Genomic DNA, 23,255 nt, shown 5'->3' with positions numbered 1-23,255 from the left:
TTCTCTGCTGCGGCTCCTCCGGGCACGGGGGCGGGTGGATTGGGGTCCCGCAAACTGCTCTGGAGTCGTCTGCGGCAACGAGGTTGATGATACTGGATGGCGGGGCACAAAACCGTGTCTTTTGTAAATCACCTTGGTGTGTGGTAGCTGGGTGGCTCCTGGCCGAGGCAGCGATGCAGGCAGGGCCTGGGAACCCATAGATACAGGGGGATAGGCCTTTCCTTGTGGTGAGTTGAGAGGTGAAGTTGTCAAGCTGTTATCAAATAGCACCTACAATAATTTAAACAAAGATGGGTGAGGGCTATTTGTCAGAGCTCCTAGAGGTCAATTCAGATTGTAATGGGGAAGTGGAAGGGTTCAGTTCAAAGGAGCTCAAAGAAAACCCTTGCGCAAATTTTTATATGCCTCTGCTTAGGCTGTAGCAGACTGTTTTGGGGAGTGTTAGGAACATGAATTCAAAGGGAAGTGCCCAATTCTCCCTGAAATAAAAATGAAAGCCAGTGTAGTCTTAGAATGTTTTTGAAGGAAATGTTCTAGGTCTAGAATAGATTGAGCCAGTCAATATCTGAACTGAAATCTCAGTTTTCTAAAGAGAACACTTAGGGAGTTTACCCTGTTCTGTGACCATAACTTTCTCATATAAGTGGCTAGTTAGTAAAGCCAAGTATTCAGTTTGATCTGATTGATGTGTAGAAGGGACTGAACTTGAACAAACCGCCTCTGAGGTGCTCCTTAAGTTTTCTGTATTTCAGCTATCAAATTGCACTCAGTCAAGGAGAGGTGTTGCTTTCTAATGTTAAGGTTATTTTTTTAATGTAAAAAGTGCTAGCTGCATTGATTGACCATAGCAGATTTCTGATGCCTTTTCAAAAATAGTTTCTTGGAACTCCTAAAATTCAAGACCTTTGAATGCCCGTGGAGTAAAGTCACAGCATGTTTGTAGAGGGAAATAAATAATGATAGCACTCTTTCAGAGCTGGAGAAGCTTAAGTGAGAGATTTAACTTCCTTTTCTTTTTGGCTGGTACTCTCACATGTTCAGTATGTTAAAGTTATCCAGAAGTATTAAAAGATGTTTTTAAAGTTCTGTTTTTGCAAACCATAGCCTCTCCTGGGGATGACAAGACTTGTGACTATTGCTTTTTAATTTAACTTCTAATTCCAAACTGACACTGAAAATTGCTTACAAGAAGCTAAGATTTGGATATTTCAGAGGTGTCGTATGCTAGGAGCTTTGGGCTCTGTACTAATAAGATTATATGTAAAATTCCAGTAGTATCTTAAAAATAGTCTGAATTTCTTTATTTCTGTAGAGATGCAGTAGAAGACTGAGTTAGCAATTTGTCTGTGTAAGACAAGTCAGGGGCACTGAAGTAGATATCCAGGTAGGTGCATGAAGGAGTTGCCTGAGGTCACCAAGCAGGTCGATGGCAAACCTGGGAATTGAATCCAGACAGGTGCTGCTGTCTGTCTTCTTAGCTGTTAGGCAGCACATGAATGCCAATCGTGTATCATTATCTTTCATCTTCTGCACTTTTGTTTTCTGTTGGCTTTTCTTTAATGAAGATTATGCCACTTTTCAAGTATAAGTTCATAGAGAATCCACACACAAGAAAATTGCTTAGCTGTTTCAGTTGCTCGTTTCAGTTCCATAATACAAGTTGTTCTTTGTGTTAATGACAAGTTTTTTGCTAAATACTTCAAAAGTGGAAGCTGCGTTTCCTGATCTTCTGTCAAGGATTTGTATTACAACAGTGAGAGAGGGACACCAGTAACTACAGTATGTGTGATTCCATAGTTCCATCCATCTAGTGCTGAAGGAGAGCATAGAAGTTGAAACCATAGGTTTAAATCTGAAAAGCAGTTTTACCTTAAACTTCTGTTACCAAAGGTGAATTATGGATAACTCTGTATTTTAAAACAGTTTTGTCTTTGGTGTTAAATTTTTTATGAAGTACTTATGTGGTTGAAATAACAAAAATATTGCCACTGATGGAGTGGCTCTAGGTGTCAATTTTCTGCAGTAATTCCTGACTGCTAGTGAGTTAAACTTAATTCTCCTGAAGCGAAGCTGGTGTATTATTTGGCTGTTCAGATAAAAACTTACTAAAAAAACTGGGCTAGGAACAGGTCTCTACAGAAGTTTCTTCTGGATCCTTTATGTTCCTGATTTGGTGCCTGGTGTAACTTGAAACTGTCAGCCCAGTCTTGAAGCATCATTTCCATGGTCTGTAGCAGTGCAGGTCATCGCTGTTTTTTATCAAATAGATTATATTTGGTGGCTCTGTGATGGTAGGTGTGGTGGTGTTTAGGAATGCTTTATGTTGTAAAGGGTCTTTTGCTCTGGCTTATGTACAGCATTCTTTTTTTCCAGTAGACTCATACCTTTTGCTTTTACCACCTTCTGACAGCAGTATGCAAAATTGTGTTGTGAAGGAAATTCTCCCTATCGTAAAACACAAATGTCAGTAGCCATGCTTGATTAGGTTGCCCTAGATGGACCTGTGTCATCTTTTTCCAGATTTTTGGAAGGTAAGGGGTGAGGAGAACGAAGATGTACTTTTTTCCAGTGAGTTAACAGAGTGATTAATATAGCAACAGTTTAAATTTTTAAGTGCTTGGGTTTAGGTTAGGAGTACAGATGGCACAATGGTTGGTTTCAGATGTGATACAGATAGGTGTTCTTTATTATGAGACTAGCTCAGACTTGTAACTGTTCAGAACTACATGTGGTTTCTTGCTGCTGTAAAGTGTCCTCTCCAGTGGTTTTAAACTACATCTAGCATCTTAGGGTCTGGTCTGTCTTCTTTCTACATCACCTTCTGTTTCTGTAAAGTCAGTAGTTTAAATATATCTGACTAATCACCCAGAGACTTAAAAAGTGACGGAATTTTATTTCAATGTATGGAATTGGGCTATTTTGACCTTTTTACTAAGGACTCTGCTACTAGGTTGCATTGCTTATTATTGCAGATAATAGGGCACTTTCTCTGACGATGCAGCTAATAGCTTAGGGATAGTGTAAAATAACTGGCTTAGTTATTCTGCTTCTTGATATGAATTTAAAGAATTAAGGCATTTTTAAACAATAGAAGCCTATTTTGCTTAATACTTTCAACTAGGTATGCAGATTAATTGTAGATGTTGAATGAGATTAGTGATGAAATCTGAGCGGATATGCCACGTTGCGTTACAGTGCTGTGCAGAAACAACAGAACTGGCTTGTAGAGGGTTAATGTGGACATCAGAAGCGTTATGATACGTTGCAGTGGTGCTCTGCCTGGCTGTATTAGCACTGTGTAGCATCTGATTCACCTAGTGCATTCATTTTTTCCCCCTCCATACCTCCTGTATTTAACCATCTCTTGATAATATCACAGAAGTTCTACCATAGAGCACAAGAGTGCAAACCTCTCCATATTTGCTTAGGCTGAAGGAGGATTTTTTCAGCTTCAGCATTACGTGGTGACTACAGCAGATACCTGGGGAGAGTTAGGTAAGCTTATGATGATGCTTCCCCAGGAGACTTGCTTCAGTGTTCACCAGTTTGCAGCTGAAGGATACTGTGTACCAAAAGTTATGTCTAGAAATTAATTTCTGTAGCTACTCAGATGTGGTGGTGTTACTATATACAAGTCTATATTAGTTTTTTGTTTATTTCTTCACCTATATGCTGAAATATTTCTAATTCCTGTCTTTACTGTGGGTTTTTTTGCTGTTGTGGTATATTGCTGAACTTTGGTGACCAAGATAAACTTAATTACTGGGGGTTGTGCAATGCACTATTAAAAATACATTGCATTCAAGACCTTCCATGGTTCTAATTCCATGTTTGTCAACCTTGCTTCTTATTATGCTGCTGTCAGAGCTGGATAATGCAAATGAATGAAGGGATGCCATGTTGTCAGCATCTTTTGCAAATTCTATTTTCTTACAAAATTTGGCTGAGCCGAAAAATGCAGGCTTTGGAAACCCTCTGAAGCATTTACTGTGTGCACTGGGGTGTCCAGCAGTTGTAAGGTCTTTCAGGAATTCCCAAGGGTGATGTTCTAACTATTCCCTGTGCTTAACAGTACTGCCTTGCCCTAATACCTTCTGATAAAGAATCAACACAGTGGGCTATGCCTCATCCACAGTACTGTTAAGTCATTATTGTCTGTTATCTACAGTGTTAGGTGGATACCTGTAGTGAGGGTCTTAATGTAAGAGGAAGGCAATGCTAGCAATGTACTCTCAGTTTTTGTTTCATCTGTCTTTGGGATCAGGGCAGAACTAGACAGTATGTACTGTAGTATGGAAGGAGGAGGGTGGGAGTAGTTTTATGTTAGTTGTAGTAAATTTCTGAAGAAAGACTTGAGGTCGAACTAATCATTTTTATGCCTGGAGGCTGGTATGCAAGAGTTCAAGAATAGCTGCTGAACGAATTGTCAGAAGAACAGTACATCTCTTTTTTTGTGGCTGACTAAATTGGAGTAGGTAAAGCTGAAAATTTTTCTGCAGAGTGTGTACCTAACATAGAGTTAAACTGCTTTTGGTAATGGAATGAAAGGACTATTTTGGCAGTAGTAGACTCGAGAGAGAACATAGTACTAGAGGTCTGAAAGGCAGATGTACAGTAGTAAAACATGAGAAGGCTTTGCGTGACATCTGTGTGTAAAGGAGAATGGGACGTGTTTGGAGCAGTTAAATCCTGATGTTGGCTTCATGATGCTTTTCACAGTTGTTAGGCTTTGGCATTAGGGATAACTGGTGCTGCAAACATAAACAGCTGTACTGGCTGAGGCAATCAGAGGCCAATGCCAAGTGCTGGGAGGAGAATATTATCAGCATAAGCCTGTGGTGATATTTCTTGGAATAATCTCTTAGATTTAAATGATCTGTGGTTCTTGGTCTACCTGGGCTACAGACAGTGCATTGTGAAACTTACTGTGGATTTTATGTATGAATTTGTCTCATCTCCTCTTGAGCTGGTATGAGCTGGGATTGGCAGTGTCCTGTGGCGAGGCATTCCTCAGTTAAGCTATGCATTATGTAAAGGTCCATTTTGTTTTTGAGACTGTCACTGGGGTTGTAGTTGCTGCCAGCCACAAATCTGTGCATTGAGGCAATCCATAAGTACTCTTTGCAGCTGACTTGAAAGAGGGAAGGGAAAAGTTGAATCATCTATCTGACCGTTACCTGTTTTCTAGTCTATTTAATCATTCCTTCTATTGAAACTGTTTCCTGCCTGTAGATGTTTATCACCTCTATGTGCTTTACACTTCTATTGTATCTTTGGGACTTGGATGAACCAGTCTGGTGTGTGATTGTGTCACTGTATTCCTGCATCTCAGCTATCTTGTTCTATCTTGTACTTTGTTTCCTGATAACTGACATAGGACTTGCCTGCTCTTGGCCACGGAGCATCAAACAGACTTTTAAACAGAGTTCTCATTTCATGATCTTGATTCTCAGTGTTTAGAGCTGGTGCAGAATCCCTCATATCTTTGTAAAGATATTTGCAAAGATACTCTTGCCTCTTGCTTATGTTTATCCTATCTTATCCTATCTTCAATTCTTCCTGGTACTTGACTGTGCAGTCTGTATTTAAATGTCTGTCCATCTGCAGTTCTTGAGCCGTCTTATTGTAGATAACCTTTCAGCCTCAGACTTCTCTGTTGTACAGATTTTGTCTTCCCAGATCACTTAGGAGATTGTGGACTAGCATAGGGCACTTCGGGGCTTCACTAGTGATCTTCCTTGAATATGGAAGCTAAGATTTAACAGCTGCCTGTTTTCTGTTTAAAAAAAAGTTCTTTATCTACATGAAGATCTACCTTCTCATCCCTTGTCAGCTTAGTTTCTTTTTAATTTTTTGTTAGGACATGTGGGACTGTTATTAAATGTGGTTTGGAAATCCGAGTAGATAGCAGGATTTCCTTTGTGGTTTGCTGATTCTTGCAAATAATTCCTAATGGATCTCTTTACAACACTACTACTTATGAAAGCTATGCTGACATCTTGATACAGTCATAATTATTAATGTGTTGCACTGATTCTGCTTTTGAGTAGCTTGACTATATCAAAACTAATGTTTTTTAAATTAAAAAAATTTTCTGCCTAATGTTCTTCTGATACAAATGCGGTATCAAGAGTGATGCTTTTGGTGAATAACAAATTATGAGAAATAGATTTTGCTGTGGAGTATTTTCTACTCAAAAGTAGGTTTGAGACTGATGCTCCCTGTATAGTCAGGGATCAGGGAAACCTCTGATAGAAAAAAAAATTAAATTACTGGCTTCTCTACTTGTCATGCAATGTGATCACTTAACTTTCTCTGTTCTGATCACTTAATTCACTTAACAGAAGCAGGTTTTTAGACTCATGAGCTAGTTTATCCTTTTCAAATGTAGGTTTGCACCTCATTAAGTTGTTCCTCGTAATCCTTTTTGATAATCTTTAATCTTCCAATCCTCTTTTCCTGCTTTGTACATGACTTCAGGACTTCTGAAGACATCTTCTGTGATAAGGTAGTAGAAGCTCCTTTTCCTAAAATCTCATTAGTAATGCACATTTTTGCTAAACAATCAGTGTGGTATCTTTAATCTCTGAAATACCTTATTCTTTTAGTTGAGATTCCTAAATTAAGAAGTTTCCTCTTTTATATGATGAACTGCAGCAGTACTTACATCCAGAAAAGGCTTTTCTAGCTTTTGTTGCCTTGCAGAGGTACTGACTTTGAATATGCAGGGTTCGCTGCTAGTGGTGCTTTGATGGATATATTTTGAATTAGACTTTGTTGATCGAGATTACGTCAAGAGTCGCTTCTCCGCTTAGAGGTTTCAGTGGCTAACCTGATGTAATGTATACCTGATCTACATGGGCATAATTACTCTGTCATTGCTAATATCTCTGCTGTTGCAGCCTTGCTGGCTTGCCTTGGAAGTTATCACTTGCTATCTTTGGGCACTTGGAAAGAATAGTATTAAGACAGGAATTTCAGTGTTTAGCCGTTCTATTTGTTGGCATAGTGAGCTTGCCGATTCAGTTCCAAGGTTTAACATATGGTGTGCTCCTTCACTGATGCAACAAAATAATTACGGGATGCTTTCTTGGTGTTGTGGTGTCCAGCAACCTGTCAGGAGTAAGGTACAGCTGTTCAGAAGCTAGGTAGCAGATTTATTTTGCCATGGAGGTATATATCAGTTTCTTTTCTAGGTTTCTATAATGCGGCTTTTTTGAAGTACATCCAGCCACTTATAAGGTAATTGGTTGAGTTTTACTGGATTGACATACTTTGCAAAAATAGATTAGCTTTTGATTTCATTTCTCTTCAAAAATGCAAACAAGTTCTGTTACTTAAGTCTGGAAATTTGCAGTGTAAATCGGTTCAACAAGCTTAGTTTCTTGAGAGCATGAACTATTAAAATGCTCCTAAGAGGTAAAATTTAATTAGCGAGAAACTCCATCTAAAATTAAGACTGGCTCTGACTTGAAGAATGTAGGCAAAGAGAAAGCTTAAACAGGAAATAAGAACACCACAGTCTCTTGTGGAAAAGGTACAATATATTTTATAAACTTCGTTCTTCATTTTTGTTCTCATCTACAGAACACTTTTTTCTTCTGTATTCTCCTTAGTAGCTAACTTGCAAAGTAAGTTTGATTCTTACTTGAGTTTAGTATTTAGAGCATTTACCCGTAAAACATTTCATAGGTCTGATTCCTAAGTTCTATATGGTTGAGATTTTTTCCTCTGCTAGTCTTTGAGTTTGCTGCCTTCCATAGAGTTACAGTGACAAAGATAATTGCTGCCTGAATTACATAGTAATATAAGATGGATCTGGTGTGACAGTACAGTCTGTGAATGTACCATTATGTTTTCATAGTTTCTCTCATCTCTAAGCCTAGAACATTGCATCGGGCATAGAATACTATTACCTGAGGGTTACTGGAAGTGAGGAGGACTAGTATAAAAAGAGAAAGGAACCTGATGAGTGTTGTGAGGGGAGTGAGAAGAAAAGAATTCTAAATACGTGTCTTGGTCATAGTTCTGTTTTTGCTACTTTCACAGATGTCTTAACTTTAGATCATATTGGAAAAATCTGTATCTCAGAATGTCCTGTTGTTTTCAGTCTCATTATATTCTTCATTTCACTAAACTGTTCCCAAGTTTTAGACTGTAACACTGATTTCAATTTTTTAATACATTTGATTGTTGTGTAGGATTCATCCTGGATTTCCATGATAGTGCGTATGTGCTTTGCAGTAGTTGTAGATGAAGGTATAGTTCAACAGATTTCTGAAATACGCACAGTGACTGCTGGGCCTTTCACCGTTTCATCTTGAGACAGCAAAGTCCTCAGGCATGTTTTGGAGTTCGTCATTGAAAGAATGTATGCTATTATTTGTAACCTTTACTTCAACAAAGCTTCTGCTGAAATGTTGCCTATGCCTCCCCTTTTCTTCACCTCACTTTCCTACCTGCCCCTACTGTTACACCCACGTGCTTTAACTGTGACACCTATTCTTTCCTTTTATAAGGATTCTTGGCTGATTTATTAGACTTTTCCATTAGAAAAATATTCTTTGCTTAGTCGAATGAGTGTTTTTAAAAAAGAATTAGTTGTTCCATGTAAATAATGAAGTCATGTTTCTGTCTGTTCCTTTAGAATATATTAATGTACTTAGTAGTGTACACATGATGTTGAAAAGAAACAGGGTGCTTGCTTGAGGGAACAAAGTTTTGGTAGCTTTTCATTCACCCTCTAGTTTGTTGATGCTGTTTGAGAATTTAATTTCACTAAATTGAAGTTAGCCTTTGAGGTAATGAGTCAATGTTATATATAATAGTTGTCAATACAGTAAATGATCTCCTTTCTTAGGCACCTGCCTTTAAGGAAAAGCATTATTAAAGACTGAGAATGTCTCCTGAGTATTATTTTAATGGGAAGACTAGAAGCGTGTCTGCCTTTGCTAAAACAGTGAAAAGAATAAATTTTTGGGAAACAGAAGGTGTCAATTCTGTAGCATAGTTCAGCCTGTAAGCAGCAGATTTTTACTGTGCTTAGCCGTAATAGCATTATTAAACAGTAGGTTCCTCCAGGCTGTTAAAATTAACAAGCTGAATAGTGTAGCAAGTACAAGTAGCCTCTTCTGCATCCCTACATTCTGATCTTTTCCACCTTGTATTGAGAGTACAGTTACATGTCACTAAAAAGTTACATCTCACCAACAAGTTTTGTTCCCAGTGTTCCTATAAATATAGTGAAACTGCCTTGTGAAAAAGTCAGTTAAAATGCCTGTCTTTGCTAGGAAGGTAGTATAATAAGCATCTTAAAATGTGATGGAAGATAGCTAGGTACTGGGATGCTGCTGGAGCTAAAATTCTTTAAGAAGCCAGAAGGAGATTGAGAAAATTGACTCATGCTACATGTTGAAGGAAGTTCTGTTTTTTAAAGAAGTTGTAACTTATCTGCATGTACCTCATGGGCTGCAAATTTTAATTCTGTTCCTAGTGATTAAGATACTGTCACAGTCCTGACTTAGGAAGTAACAAGTGCTTATGAAGGTTGTAGAGGCTACATGGGCAAAATACTTAACTAAAAACTATCCCTGTGACAGCTGGGTAAATATCCCTTTGTGATCTGTTTGTTCAGATACCAAGTTACTCTTTCAACTAGTAGAGAAGTTACTCTGAGATTAGTCCTGAGCAGCATACAGCATCTGTTTTATGTATGCCAGAGCTGCTTTTCTGTAACTGTGTTCCAGTAATCTTGTTTGAACAAAGATGTTTGAAAAATGAACTATAACAGTACATTTTAAAAAAGCATCCCAGTTTTGAGAAGCTTTCAGGAGGAAGCTGAAGGAGCAAAAAGCTTGAAAATGCTGTGTGAAGATGGTCATGTTGTCATATGCTGGCTGTGAAGATAGCATTGATTCTTATCTAGAAGGATTCAGACCAGGAAGATGATGTCTGAGAAGTAGAAGCTGTTGAATTAAGGAAAACTGGAAAGAGCAAAAAAGAAAAATAAAAGTCTATTAAGACAGATGGTTTGAGAACTGGTTTACTGGTTTTGCAAATTGCGAGCAAGAAATTTGCCAGTCACTAAGGCCCATAGATGTGAAAGGGCACTCACGAGAAGTCAGATCATGTAGTAAAAACTAAGTGAACTAGTTGCATTGTTTTTTTTGTCAGAGAAGGGCTTAAGAGACTTATGACCAGAACTCTCACCAGAACTTTCTGTGACTCCAGGCAGCTCAGTAAGGAGCATTTAAATCCATCAACAGAATGATAACTGTTGTACAGCTGTGTCTGGTGGTATATGCTGAAAAATTCCAGAGGAACTTAATCATGAAACCACAGCATATGGTTTGAGCTTTAAACGAGTTTTGCTAGCTCTTGTCCTTTGTAAACTGAAGCATTAAATGAAGTGCTGTCTTCCTAGTGCAAGGCAGAAAATACGACGTTGACTTAGGAGATTAGGGAAGGAAATGTAGACTAGTGATGGGTGGTATTCTTTTGAGTCTTTTTGTGGTATGATTAAGAATTGTGATAATGTTAATTGTCTGAACAGAAGCTCAGTGGGGCACTGAAGTGAAAGAGAGCTTGTGTGCTTGCTGTTTTTTGTCCTTGCTGGCACTCTAGGGGCTGCTTTTGAAAAACGATGCTGTATATGGTAGAGGCTGCAGTGTGTAGGGGAACTGAGATGCCTTTTATTCTCTTCCTTCCCTGATATGGGATGGATAATATAAATGGTTTTTTAGGCATGTCAGGATCTCTTGGAGTGGTTGAATGGAGTTGATGCTGTAACAAAACAGATCTTACTTACGCGAGTAAACATAAAGGTCTTCAATAAAGGTGGTTTTCTCTCACAGGTCTTACTTCCTTGAAGGATTCATTGTTAATCCTTACTCATGGGGTCAGTCAGCACAGAACTATTGGAATTCTTCCAGAAGAATTTTTCTCATTCTTTTTTGAAGACTTTGTAAAAATGGAACAGCCACAAGTTTTCTGTCTTTTATGGGTTAACTGCTTAGAAGTAACCAAAGGAAAGAATAAATCATTTACTTTATAATAAGGGAAGATTACCAGTGGAATTACTCAAGACTCCATTGCTTTGATATATTCTTAAATGCCTGAAGGGAAGAAATGAATGAGAAAAGGATAGAAAGGATAATAGAGAGCTAGAGCTGGCTGGAGACAGTTGCAGTGGGAATTCATTGCTTATTAGGTTATAAAATTGCTGATAAAATTAAATTCTTGTATATATAGTATCATAAATCTGAAGAAAAATAATGCAAGCTGAGTATAGCCAGTGGACAGGCATTGTATTGGTGGTTGTTTAGAAAACACCTTGAAACTCCTTCATAATTGTTTCTTTTAAGGAGCAACTGTATGCTCAGATTACCCTCAATAACAGTTAGCAGCAATTTTTGCAAAGATATGGACAATAAAATAGAAACAGGTGTGTCATGGACTGAATGGGGTAATTACATACTGACTCTGTGTATTTCTGGATGCTTGTCAGAAAACACGGTACAGCTGAAAACAATCTGAAAGTTAGCAGTGATCAAACACTGGACCTGCTCTTGTGTAAGGGGAGGGTTGTTAGCTTGTAAAAAGCTGGTGGATAGAGGCAAGTGGATATGAATTGAAAGCCTGAGAAGTGTTACATTTGGAGATGAACTGCTGGTAATAATTTTATTCCCCCAAGAAAGAGCATTAGATAAAATCATCAACAGGCAACAGTTGAAAATAAAGCACTTCTTTGTTCTAATGCGTACTTAAATTCTCATAGAATGACATGAATCAGAAAAGCTTGAATGGACTAAAAGGACCTTGAAAAACCAATGGAAGAAAAGTCCTTTGAGCTAGTACACATTATGGTTGGGATCTACCCCAAAAGTATGCAAAATGAAATTGCTGGAGTCTTGGAAGGGTTGCTGTGAGGGAGTTGGATAACTGCTTTGTCTTTTCTTGCTTTCACCCTGTAACTGACTACTGCTGATTTTTAAAAGCAGGATAATGGGAAGTCTTTAGTTTGGCCTCACTGCTGTTAGGTGTATTCAAGTGTTTTCTTCACTGATCTCATCTTGAAAAGGGGAAACCCCCCTCCCCCCCATATTTGCTAAGAACAAGAACATGTTTGTATTTTCTGTCTTGCTCTGAAGTTTTGAAATCAAGTAGATTCATCAGCAAACTGAAAAGTTTACTTGGTAAGTCTGTGTACTTAAATGTTCAATTATGGATCCAGGCCCAGTTTAAGATAAAGAGCAATCAGTAATCCTAAGTGTCTGTTTTTTAGAAGTATCTTTGTTCTTTGCTCCTAGAATCTCTGTGTATGGAAAGGAATCCTGAAATTTAAAAATTAGGCATGTGGTCTGTTGGAGGCTATCTGTTACAGTGGGAATTCCCTAGTAAAATGAGTTGCAAAAGTTTCAGGGGAGGAGTTAAGAGTTCTGTTACAGATGTATAAAATTTTCCTTTTGGAAGGATAAATATGTAAGTACGTTAACTAAGAATTGAATCTCTGGGTTTAGGACAGTATTTGGATTTCACTGTAATGTGCAGGCAAGTTTCTTGGACTGGAGGAAGTTTAGGAATATGTCAACATCAAAAAGATGTTTTTGTAAAATGGGAGCAGTAGTTATTTGTAGTTTTTTGTTTTTATTTGCCATGGCTTGATGCTTTTCCATTGAAAGCAAACATGGCATTCACCTGAAAACACAAACTGATCTTTCAGATTTGGCAGTGAGTGTTCGATAGTACACATAAAGATCCAGTGTCAGAACTCCTCATGTAACACTAGTATTAATGTACTTTACACCTGTGAATACATTTAACATCTCTCACTTTGTAGTTCAGTAGGAAGGTCACTCACTAGATGAATGAATGGGTAATAGAAGGCTAATAAAGGATCCTCCTTTGTCAACGTGGGCATTTTCACATCAGGCAATATTCAAATGTCCCTTTTATTGCCCTCTACAAAAACTCATTAATGGCAGTGCCCTGTTTCCAACTTTGTAAACTTCCACATACACATTCTGAGGGTAAGAACCCTCAGAATAATAAACCTACATGAATATTTTAGTTGTTCCGGTGCTGCTTCACATTTGGATCATTGTGTAGTTTTTAAGACTGTTTTGTTTTTTAAAGAAAATATTTGGGAATCAGGAGTTTAATTTGACCTTCACTGCTGAGCCGCTAAGAAGGATAGTAAATTGTGGAATCATAGAATGTTTTGGCTTAGAAGGGACCTTTAAAAGTTATCTAGTCCAACCCCCCTGCAGTGAGCAGGGACATCTTCAACTAGATCAGGTTGCTCAGAGCCCAATCCAACCTGATCTTGAATGTTTCCAGGGATGGGGCATCTACTACCTCTCTGGGAAACCTGTGCCATTGTTTTTGCCACCCTCACTGGAAAAAATTTCTTTCTTATCTCTAGTCAAAATCTCTCTTCTACTTTAAAGCCATTATCTCTTGTTCTATCACAAAAAGCCCTGCTAAAAAAGACTGTCACCTCTTAAAGTACTGGAAGGCTGCAGTAAGATCCCCCTTAAGCCTTCTCTTCTCCAGGCTGAACAACCCCAACCCTTTCAGCCTGTCCTCAGAGCAGAGGTGCTCCCATCCCTCTGATCATTTTTGTGGTCCTCCTCTGGACCCTCTTCAACAGGTCTGTGTCCTCCTTGTGATGAGGACTCCAGAGCTGGAAGCCTGTCCTCAGAGATGCTCCATCCCTCTGATCATTTTTGTGGCCTCCTCTGGACCCATCCAACAGGTCCATGTCTTTCCTGTGATGAGGACTCCAGAGCTGGACACTGTACTCCAGGTGGGGTCTCACCAGAGTGGAGTAGAGTGACAGGATCACCTCCCTCGCTCTGCTGGCCACGCTGCTTTTGATGCAGCCCAGGACACGGTTGGCTTTCTGGGCTGTGAGCACACATTGTCAGCTCATGTCCAGCCTTTCATCCGCCAGTACCACCATGTCCTTCTCCACAGGGCTGCTCTCGGTTGCATCAGCCCCCATCCTATATTCATATCAAGGATTGCCCTGAACCAGGAGCAGGACCTTGCACTTGGCCTTGTTGAACCTCATGAGGTTGACATGGGCCCACTTCTCCAGCTTGTCCAGGTCCCTCTCATGGCACTAGTTCCCACAGGTGTCCCTTCATGTCTACTAGTGTTTGGGTCCTGTGTCTTTTGACGTCTTTAGCTTTTAGGTGATGTGGGGAGGGCTGATAGGTAGGTGTTGTTTATGTTACTATGAGGTGCTGACATGAAAATAAAATGTGAATGTATCTGTACCAAAACCCAGATCCCAAACCCTCCAGTTTCCCATATGGAAATGTGCCTAATTGTTGTGACATTCAACTTGAAAGGTTTTGCTTAAATTATGATACTAGCTAAATAAAGCCTGTGGCCTGTTGAAATTTATTGTGATGGTTAAATTGTCATTCTAGCTGATGCTACTTTCTCCTTTAGACTACATGAAGAAATAATTGACTTCTATGACTTCATGTCTCCTCGTCCTGAAGAAGCAGCTATGAGAAGAGAAGTGGTGAAAAGAATAGAAACAGTTATCAAAGATCTTTGGCCTACAGCTGATGTGAGTGTAATTTAAGTTGATTTGCTTCTTGTAGTAAACTTAGGTTTACTGCAGGTTTACGTAACCTTGCCACTATCTCTGTGCTTTAGAAATGAACTTAAGACAGTTAACTTATTATCACAGCTCTTGCAGTACTTGGCAGTTGTAGTAGTGGAGGATATTTAAAACCTAGATTTCAGGTTAATGAAGGCTACAGATTTTTTTTTTGTTTTGAGAACTGGGCATGTGAAGAACTATCTACTTTAAGAAGTGCATTTCTTAAAGTTCAAGGTTAAATCGATTATATCTGAATAACTTCATTTTGAAAGTTAAAGTGAGACTAACTACCTGTGTATCCATTTGTGCAAGGAGTCCTGACTCTGGATATCTGTAAATACGAATATTTTACAAAAGGGCAGTTAAACCTCAGATTTTTTTGTGCTCGTCACAAATTTGACATTCAGGTAATTACTTTGCCCTGCTCTAGTGGGAAAATTGGACTTGACTTCCTCAGTTATCTTGCAAGTGAAGTTGTATATATCCAAAATGTATCTCTAGCATCACCCTTCTGATAACCAGAGTGTTTCAGACCACTGTGACTTTATAGTCTTCCATGACAAAGAATGAGGACTACAGCCACAGTACTGAACTGAAGATACTGTAAAACTCATCTACTTCATCCTCACCTGCAATTTTCCATAGTAATAACATTTTTCTAGCTTGTGGGAACAGCTATAAACACTGAAGTGGCATGGTGGTGCCCATTTTTTTTCATAGGTCACTTTGAAGAAGTGAACTCATAAATTGTGCTCTGCCATATCAGAGGGGGAAGAATGTCTCAGTTGTGTTTTTTGGAAACATACTAAAAGCAGTGTGGGCTGTGAATGTCTCATCATGCCTTTTCTTCCACACACAAACCCTTACCACAATTTCAGAGTCATTCTTACAGTAAAATCTGGAGTATTCACGTTGATTGGAATTACATATTTAGATGCACTTGCTGTTTTATGTGGGATTTCTCGAGGAAAATGGTCATGTTATGGTCAACTCAGAGGCCTATTTGGAGTTAGCAAAACTATAATTCTAAAGTCTGCTTATTAGTGTTAGCAGAACTTTGGTTCTCAGGCCTGCTTGAAGTTAGCAAAACTACAGTTTGCAAAGGTTTTTGTTTAAAACTGCTGAAAGGCAAGAATCTGAGCCAAGGTCATGGAGCAAACTAGTATTATTGAAAGCATAGGCAAGCATTGTTTAAAGTATTGAACTAAGGAAGCGATAGATACAATGTTAATTTCTACTGGAGCTCTGGAAAGCCTCTGCAGGCATGTCTTAGGGTTGGACTTTGTGACGACTGAGTACATGATCACTGGCGAGTAACAAATCTTAATCTATAAAGATTACGTAATGAGCGTGTGAACACCGCGTGATAACCAATAGTTGTAAAGCTGTCGTATACTAATTAATTAGTTATAATATAAATATCAGGTAGTTTTGCGAATAAATTTTGGCATTTGCCGATCATATTGATCGTGTAGCAGTGTCCGTGACTTCTGCGTCGACAGTTTTAAACCTAAAGATTTGGGAAAAATGTTTCCCGTAAACTCTTCCAATTTTGGTAAAGCTATCCTATGAGGAAAGAAGGGAGCAGGAAGGAAGGAAATTCATAACTGATCTTATACTTCTGTAGACTGGGAATAAATAATGAAAAGGACTTGCTTCCAAAGTTTGTGCTGTCTTGCTGGCTGAATGGGTAGTCATTTAATGTTAAAAACGCCTATTTCCTTTAAAGTTGAATCTATAAGAAAGTGTATTTGTACAAACTTAATACTGTACATAGTGAAGTAAGTTCAGTAACTTTTTTACTGGGCTATATCCTTAACAAGTCCAGAAGAATCTCTTGTGAAAGTAAAATGAAGCATTCATAATTACAAGATATTTCACCTATGTGATTTTTTTCAGGTCCAGATATTTGGCAGCTTTAGTACAGGGCTTTATCTACCAACTAGGTAAGTAATCATTTACTTTATATAAAGCTTGTCATTCTTTTAGGTTAATGGTAAATTTCAAAGGGGAGTTTAGATTGGAATGCGTAAACCTATCAAACTTCCAGAAAAAATTTTGCTTGAAGTTCCATGTGACAAAGGGAAAAGCTTTTGAACTTACAGATTTGAGATAAGTATTTGATATATTGTACTGCTCTAGGTACTTACTGACCCTTTGGTTAATTATCTTCTCTTCCTTGTGTCTGCGTCTTTGGCTCTTTGTTTTCAAGATACAGTGAAACCGAATATTTAGTATGTCCTGTGTAAAGATTGTGTTTTGTTAAATAAGGTGAATTACTGGAAGTGTGTCACTTACCGTGAAGTTGCTGTGCAAAGTCAGAATTGTCATCACAGCTGTGTTTTCCCATTTTTTTGGAGAGCAAGATGTCTTAATTTAGTGTTTTATATTGCTTAATGGTTCAATAGATGGATATGGAAAACCTATGTAAGACTTAAAGAATGCTGTCTTTACATCAATTAAATTTTCACAGGAAAGCACTGGAAATTTCAGATGAATAACAATCACTGATAAAAATTGTTTGGACTATTGACATGCCTGTCAGCATGGGTAGATGTGAGATGAAATTAGGCTGTGGAAGTCACAGAGGAGGGAGCAAGAAAGGTAAAAGAGAGAAGCTCAGAGAACTGGAAGAAAGAAACTGTGCTTTCAGTCCTAAAGCACACTAGACGATCTCTTACCGAAAATTGCTAAAGAAAGCTTATTGGGAACCTAGGTTAAAAGTTGAAAAATGGTCACCCTGAAGAACTAACTTGTAATATGTAGAATGCCAAGTTTACTATTTGTGTTGGTGGAGAATTATGCTTTAGACTTAATGGGTCTTGTGCTGTGTTCTTTTTATCTAGTGATATTGATCTAGTTGTTTTTGGGAAATGGGAACGGCCCCCTTTACAGCTGCTGGAGCAAGCACTAAGAAAACACAATGTGGCTGAGCCATATTCCATTAAAGTACTTGATAAAGCTACGGTAAGTAATAGTCTTTTGAATACTGAACTGAAAAGCTTTCAGACCTCTTAAGATGTTGGTGATAAATACTGCTCTTAATTCATGAGGCAAATGATACTGTCTTAAGCACAGTATTTTGCTCTCTGCAAGATTTTAGTATGATCTGTGTGTGCTTAGCACAGTTTTTTACATGGACGACGGTGATTGTGTGTACTGTATTTGCTAGAAGGACATAGTTTTTGCTTATGTTGTTAATAAAGATCTGAAAGTTAGTATTTGCAAAATATTGGTAAAACAAGTTTTTCCACTGACCTTTAAGAGAACTTTTTTGGTCAGGGAGCCAGTAACTAGAGCTGTCTAGCTTGAAACCCCGATTTTTCAAGTTGTCTTGTTTCTGATAGCATAGTGAAGTGTTCCAAATTGTAACATTTGGTTTTCCCTTTGAAAACATGCTACTTAAGAGTTTTTATTCATTTGTGAAACTGATGTGTATTATCTGTTGCATCTGTCTTTGTAAGCCTAACAGGTCATATTGAATATGCTGAAAACTTAAAGTATGAGAATTTTGTTACTGAGCAAGTGGTGTGTTCTCCAGGAGACCAAGGAGAGTATTCCAAACTTCTATTAGCAAGCTGTTAGTTTTGTGGTCTCTGAAATAGGGTGACTCTTTTTGGTTCAGAAGATTTCTGGGGCTTCTGTTGGAGTAGCAGTACACAACAGTAGCCCTGGTAATCTTTGGTTTACCTGAGAATGAGTGGGATTTCCAGAAGCAGTGGTACCAGTAGGTGATAAAATGGCTGGGCTAGGCTTACCAATTTTACTAGCCTTTCTTTGTTTTCTTTGTTGGTGTAAAATGATGCTGTACTTCTGCTCTTTTGTTTTCAATTTCAGATCAAAATATGTGAGGATGTCGATTTAAAATAAGTGTTACCAGCTGAAGTTTAGGTTACGATTATAAGATGATTTTGTAGGATACAGCCTTCAAGGTGGTGGTGTGAGACTGAACCACATATTCAGTAGTTCTGTAATTTATTGCTGCCAGAAGAGGAAGTATTGCTACTTCTGCTTTGCTTTTATCCATCTGGCTCTCATTTGACTCTGCAGTGAACCAGTTCAGCTTGATAAACCAACACACAGTGCTTTTTTTTCTGCTAGGCTAGTCTTCTGTCAGTTTAGTAAGTGAACGATGCAGTGCTGGGTCAGATGGATGCAGTTCCCACAGGTTATGAGTAGAATGTCTCCTATTAACATCAGTGTGTCACTGAATTAAGCAAGCAGTTTTCTTACAAAACACTGATACTGCAGCTATGAAGGCAGATGTCTGATAGCTTTGGGAGAGTACATGAGTGATCATAAGGTAATGTGATCATACATGCCTGAGTTTTTTTAATAACCTTATTAAAAAGTGTTTGCTTATCAGTCAAGTTAGGATTGTTATCTTTTCTCAAAAACACTTTGTCTTGATAATTGTATTCATTTGGACTGATCGTATCCATGTGTCTTAAGTGAGTAAACTGGAGAATAGTAACAGTGTTGGCATTTCCAGGGATTCATAAAACCTTGTTCTAATCTTTTCAGGTACCAATAATAAAACTTACTGACCAGGAAACAGAAGTGAAAGTTGACATCAGTTTTAACGTAGAAACTGGTGTGAAGGCAGCTCGATTTATCAAGGAATACATGAAGGTATCAACCATGTAATCAATGTTATGTTAGTTACCAAAGATGTGCTAGTTGCCAACCTATTTTGGTATGGCTTAAGACTTTTGAAAACTTATTGTTGAAGACTATTTTCATTAATACTAATTAAATATGGTTATTTTAATTTAGGTTCTATTGGTATCTAGTCAGTGTTGCCTTTGACTATTAGGTAATGTGTGGATAAACCTGTACACTGGAAGGACTTCCACAGTCATATCTAGATCTGCAGATAGGTATTAAACTTTGCTTCTAAAGCAAGTCTATTCAAATTTTGCTTACCTCAAGTTTGAGTGATCCTTGATTATGAATACTTGTCTTGCTAAACAGTGTCTAAAACGGATTCTTCTGTAGCTATGTACTTAAAACCAAGTTTACTTTTATGTTCTGCAGTAAAAGTACTGTTTAGATGGACAGCTTTGACTTCAGTAACTGACACTGGAATTCAAAGAGGGATATAAAAATCCTGGGGAGGGGATAAATTTTATATGTAAGCTGTTTTGATCAAATAACAGTTGAAGTCTATTCATCTGTTTCTAGAATTATTCAGTTCTTACTGTGGAAACACTTTATAACATGCTACCGAATAACAGTTTTGTATTAGAAGATGAATCTGCTTGTGTTGAGATTGTGTAGTTCTTTCTTTGTTTTGCAATGTTGTCATTGATAAGACTTAACTTTGCTTTGCAGAAATATTCTTTGCTGCCTTACTTGATTTTAGTATTAAAACAGTTCCTCCTTCAGAGGGACTTGAACGAAGTTTTTACTGGTGGAATTAGTTCTTACAGCCTCATTTTAATGGCAATTAGTTTCCTGCAGGTAAGTGTGTTCCTTATTTGTTTCTGTGTTCATTAAAATACTTTGTTTTCTGTACTTAACCCCTGTTATGGTGCTGTTTTAGACTCCCCTAGCAATGCACAGCTTTACTATTACAGCTTTAGGCCTTTCATCATTGGCACCTCCTATGGACCTCTAAAACCTCTCAGGAACTTCAGTTCACTGTGTGAACTGAAATGGCTGCAGGAGCCTTATGAGTGGCATAGAGTCTGTGCATTGCTTTCTATACCAGGGCCTGTGATGTGGATTATGCTACTGTCCTGGGCAGCCTGGTATGTCGTACATCTGCGAGGACGCAGTTTAAGTCAGTTGCTTCCTAGACTATTGACACTGGATGTGCAGAGTAGCTCATTTCTGTATTTATTAAAATTACGAAGTCAGTCAAGCTGTTTTTTAATTATGTTGATTAGGTTTTGACATACTTAAACTGGCAGATATTTTAGGTAACTGATGAAATAACTAATGAGTTATAACTTCTTCCAATATGTTTTTGTGACAGTAAGCTTTGTAGAAGAGTGAAGTATGTTAGTGTCTCTCAGCAGCTGTGATAATGGAAAACCCTACATATTCTGTTTCTGTTAATGGTTAGTTGAAAAGTTACTGTAGATTTTACATACCATATATAATATATAATTATACATATAATTGGGGTAAATAGATTCCTCCCCGGCTTCCAAAAATATTAAGAATGATGGAGTTTCTTTGAAAAATAAGGTGGTATTCTGTTACTGAGTAAACCGTAATGTAGTATGGAGTACTTCTTTACTGGTTTTGGCTTAGGGAAAAGAATTTACTAATCCTCAAAAAGCTGGTGGAAGAGGGAGGAAAGAATTCTTTGGCTTCCAGATGCTGAGGTGCTGCCCCCTCTTGGTTATTAAGAACATGAGGAATTAATGACTCAGTTCAGATTTGTATAAAGGTATAATACTCGGCTGTTTAAATGAGATCTTTTTGTTGCATTGTGTTATGGTCTGAAAAGAATTTTTAGTAATCAACTGTTCTATGTCATAGCTGCATCCAAGAATTGATGCCAGAAGAGCTGATGAAAACCTTGGAATGCTTCTGATAGAATTTTTTGAACTCTATGGGAGGAATTTTAACTACTTGAAAACTGGTATTAGAATAAAAAATGGAGGTGCCTATATTGCCAAAGAAGAAATCATGAAGGTCATGACTAATGGATACAGACCATCTATGCTATGTATTGAAGATCCTCTCCTGCCTGGTAAGATTGTACTTTTGTTGGAATATTCTGGAGCTCTGGCTCAACTTGTGCTCTCACAGCTTACATTAGAATCCCTAAAGTATGTCAAAAGAGTTAAGAAGCTGCATGGGAAAGAGACCGTTGCTGGTGTCAAGGTGCAGTTACTGGAGATGGTCTAGGAATAACTACATGAAGTCTTTCAAGATTCATAGCCTGAGTAAATTGGATTTCACACCAACAGTGCTGAGTATATAAGAGTCTCAGTTCTGAGGGGTAGCAAAAGAAATTGGTCCAGGAAATACTGGAAGGGTTTTTTAGTAGGAACTCTCCATTGCTCATTGTGAGAGAATGAGCATGGAAGGTATAGGTTTCCCTGCCACAGCCTGTGGTGTCACACTTCAGATAAGTTGTACCATGTGGGGAAGAAAGGCACTTCATCTGGGGCGTGTCCTGCAGGGCGGTGCAGTACAGGCTGGATATACAGGATGTATATCCATGAATGTATAGCAAGGGAGCAGTTGTATTATGGAGTAGGTTTGGAGAGTGATTTGCGTAACTGGCTTCCGTGCTGCACAGGGACCTTTAGAGAATGCCAGTTACAGTTGCATGTAATTTTGAAAATAACTAACTTAAAATATTTTTTCCTTAAGATTTGCTTTTGGTTCAGTAATCTTCAGAGCAATCAAGACTAATTTTGGCTGAGCTTCTGGAAAAAAAATTTCTAGCTTTATAGTGTACTCACTTTAGAGTCTATTTAGACTGTCAAAAGTAGCTGAAATTCCAAACAGCTTTTTAACAAAGTCAATTTTCAGTTAATTTGCACTTCAGCATTAGTTAATTTCTAGAATGTAATTGGCACTCAAACTCCATACTGTCACATCTTGTGGGTGGACTGTACAGCACTTTTAAAGCAAATACCATGGATCAGGAGCTGAAGTCTGGCACCTTTCTAAATACTCAATATGCTGAATGTTCGTAGTTCTCTAGAACAGGTTGCAAACTAAGATACTCATTTTTCTAACCACATCTCTGATGTGGTAGCTCTTGAGTTTGTGCCCATCGTGGCTCCTGCACTTGACCAGGCATAGATGTGGTTTTGCAGTTTGTGTTATTGAGATTTACTTCAGTAGCTGTGTTCTAACTTCCCTGAAAACCCATTTGATAGCAGTATGAGCCTCATTTCTTTAGACTCAAACCCTTTGCTGTCCTCCAATTCTGTTCCTATCTGCTGAGGACCAAAAGAAGAAATTACATGTGCTGCCCAATGTTTTAATCACTGCTAATAGTGCTTTGGAATTTATTCTTCTCTTTGACTCTTCAGAGAGGAAAACAAAAATAATTGCAAGTCCAGGAGGGCCTCTGAACTATTCCTTGTAGTGTAAATCTTGCGGAAGCAAAGGACTATAGATTAGAAGAAAGATACATAGTTATAGGTTGTCAGAGTTAAGAATTACATTTTAAGATGAGGCTATATGGGCTGAGATAATGTAATTCTTACAGGAGAGTATTTTGACAAGGGAAAGGAAAGCTGACAATAACTTGAAGTTCACTGACCACTATGTGTTCAATAGGTATGTTTTCTGGCATCCACCACAGAGCTTCAGCCTGATGGAACTAGGAGGAAGATTATATAGAATATGTAGAATGGCTCTTTGAATTGGATCTTATAGATACAGCCTTGTTAGATCTAGGCAATCACACATTCCTATAGTATCTGAAAGTACCTGTCAAGTCTATGTAGATAAAGTCTGTAATTCTTTTAATTAGTTTAGTTCTGTTACTGCCTGTGTCTCAGAACAAAAAACTTTTTCAAGGGTTCAGGTCCTTGCCTAGTTGACAAGGCATCATCTCTGTTTAATCAGACTGTGCTTAGATCCCCTCAGCATCTAGCTCCATGAGGGCCAGTGCCAGTACTGTGGAGGAGATGAGAACAAGTATTTTGGGAAAGAG

The 23,255-nt window shown here is 38.2% G+C and overlaps 1 protein-coding gene across 2 annotated transcripts in view; it reads left to right on the top strand.

Moving 5' to 3' along the window:
• PAPD7 (PAP associated domain containing 7) overlaps nucleotides 1–23,255 on the top strand; it is a 57,875-nt gene that overhangs the window by 278 nt on the left and 34,342 nt on the right. For both annotated transcript variants that reach the window (XM_010139955.1, XM_010139948.1), the window contains exons 2-7: nucleotides 14,461–14,584; nucleotides 16,520–16,566; nucleotides 17,467–17,587; nucleotides 19,145–19,252; nucleotides 19,955–20,083; nucleotides 21,113–21,326. In XM_010139955.1, coding sequence (XP_010138257.1) covers nucleotides 14,495–14,584; nucleotides 16,520–16,566; nucleotides 17,467–17,587; nucleotides 19,145–19,252; nucleotides 19,955–20,083; nucleotides 21,113–21,326 — 709 coding nt within the window. In that variant the 5' untranslated portion in view covers nucleotides 14,461–14,494. The remainder of the gene's footprint in view (nucleotides 1–14,460; nucleotides 14,585–16,519; nucleotides 16,567–17,466; nucleotides 17,588–19,144; nucleotides 19,253–19,954; nucleotides 20,084–21,112; nucleotides 21,327–23,255) is intronic.

Source organism: Buceros rhinoceros, unplaced genomic scaffold (assembly GCF_000710305.1).
Source record: "Buceros rhinoceros silvestris isolate BGI_N320 unplaced genomic scaffold, ASM71030v1 scaffold2580, whole genome shotgun sequence".
NCBI lineage: Eukaryota > Metazoa > Chordata > Aves > Bucerotiformes > Bucerotidae > Buceros > Buceros rhinoceros.
Note: the sequence above shows the minus strand (reverse complement) of the source record. Positions and strands in the feature narration are given on the sequence as shown.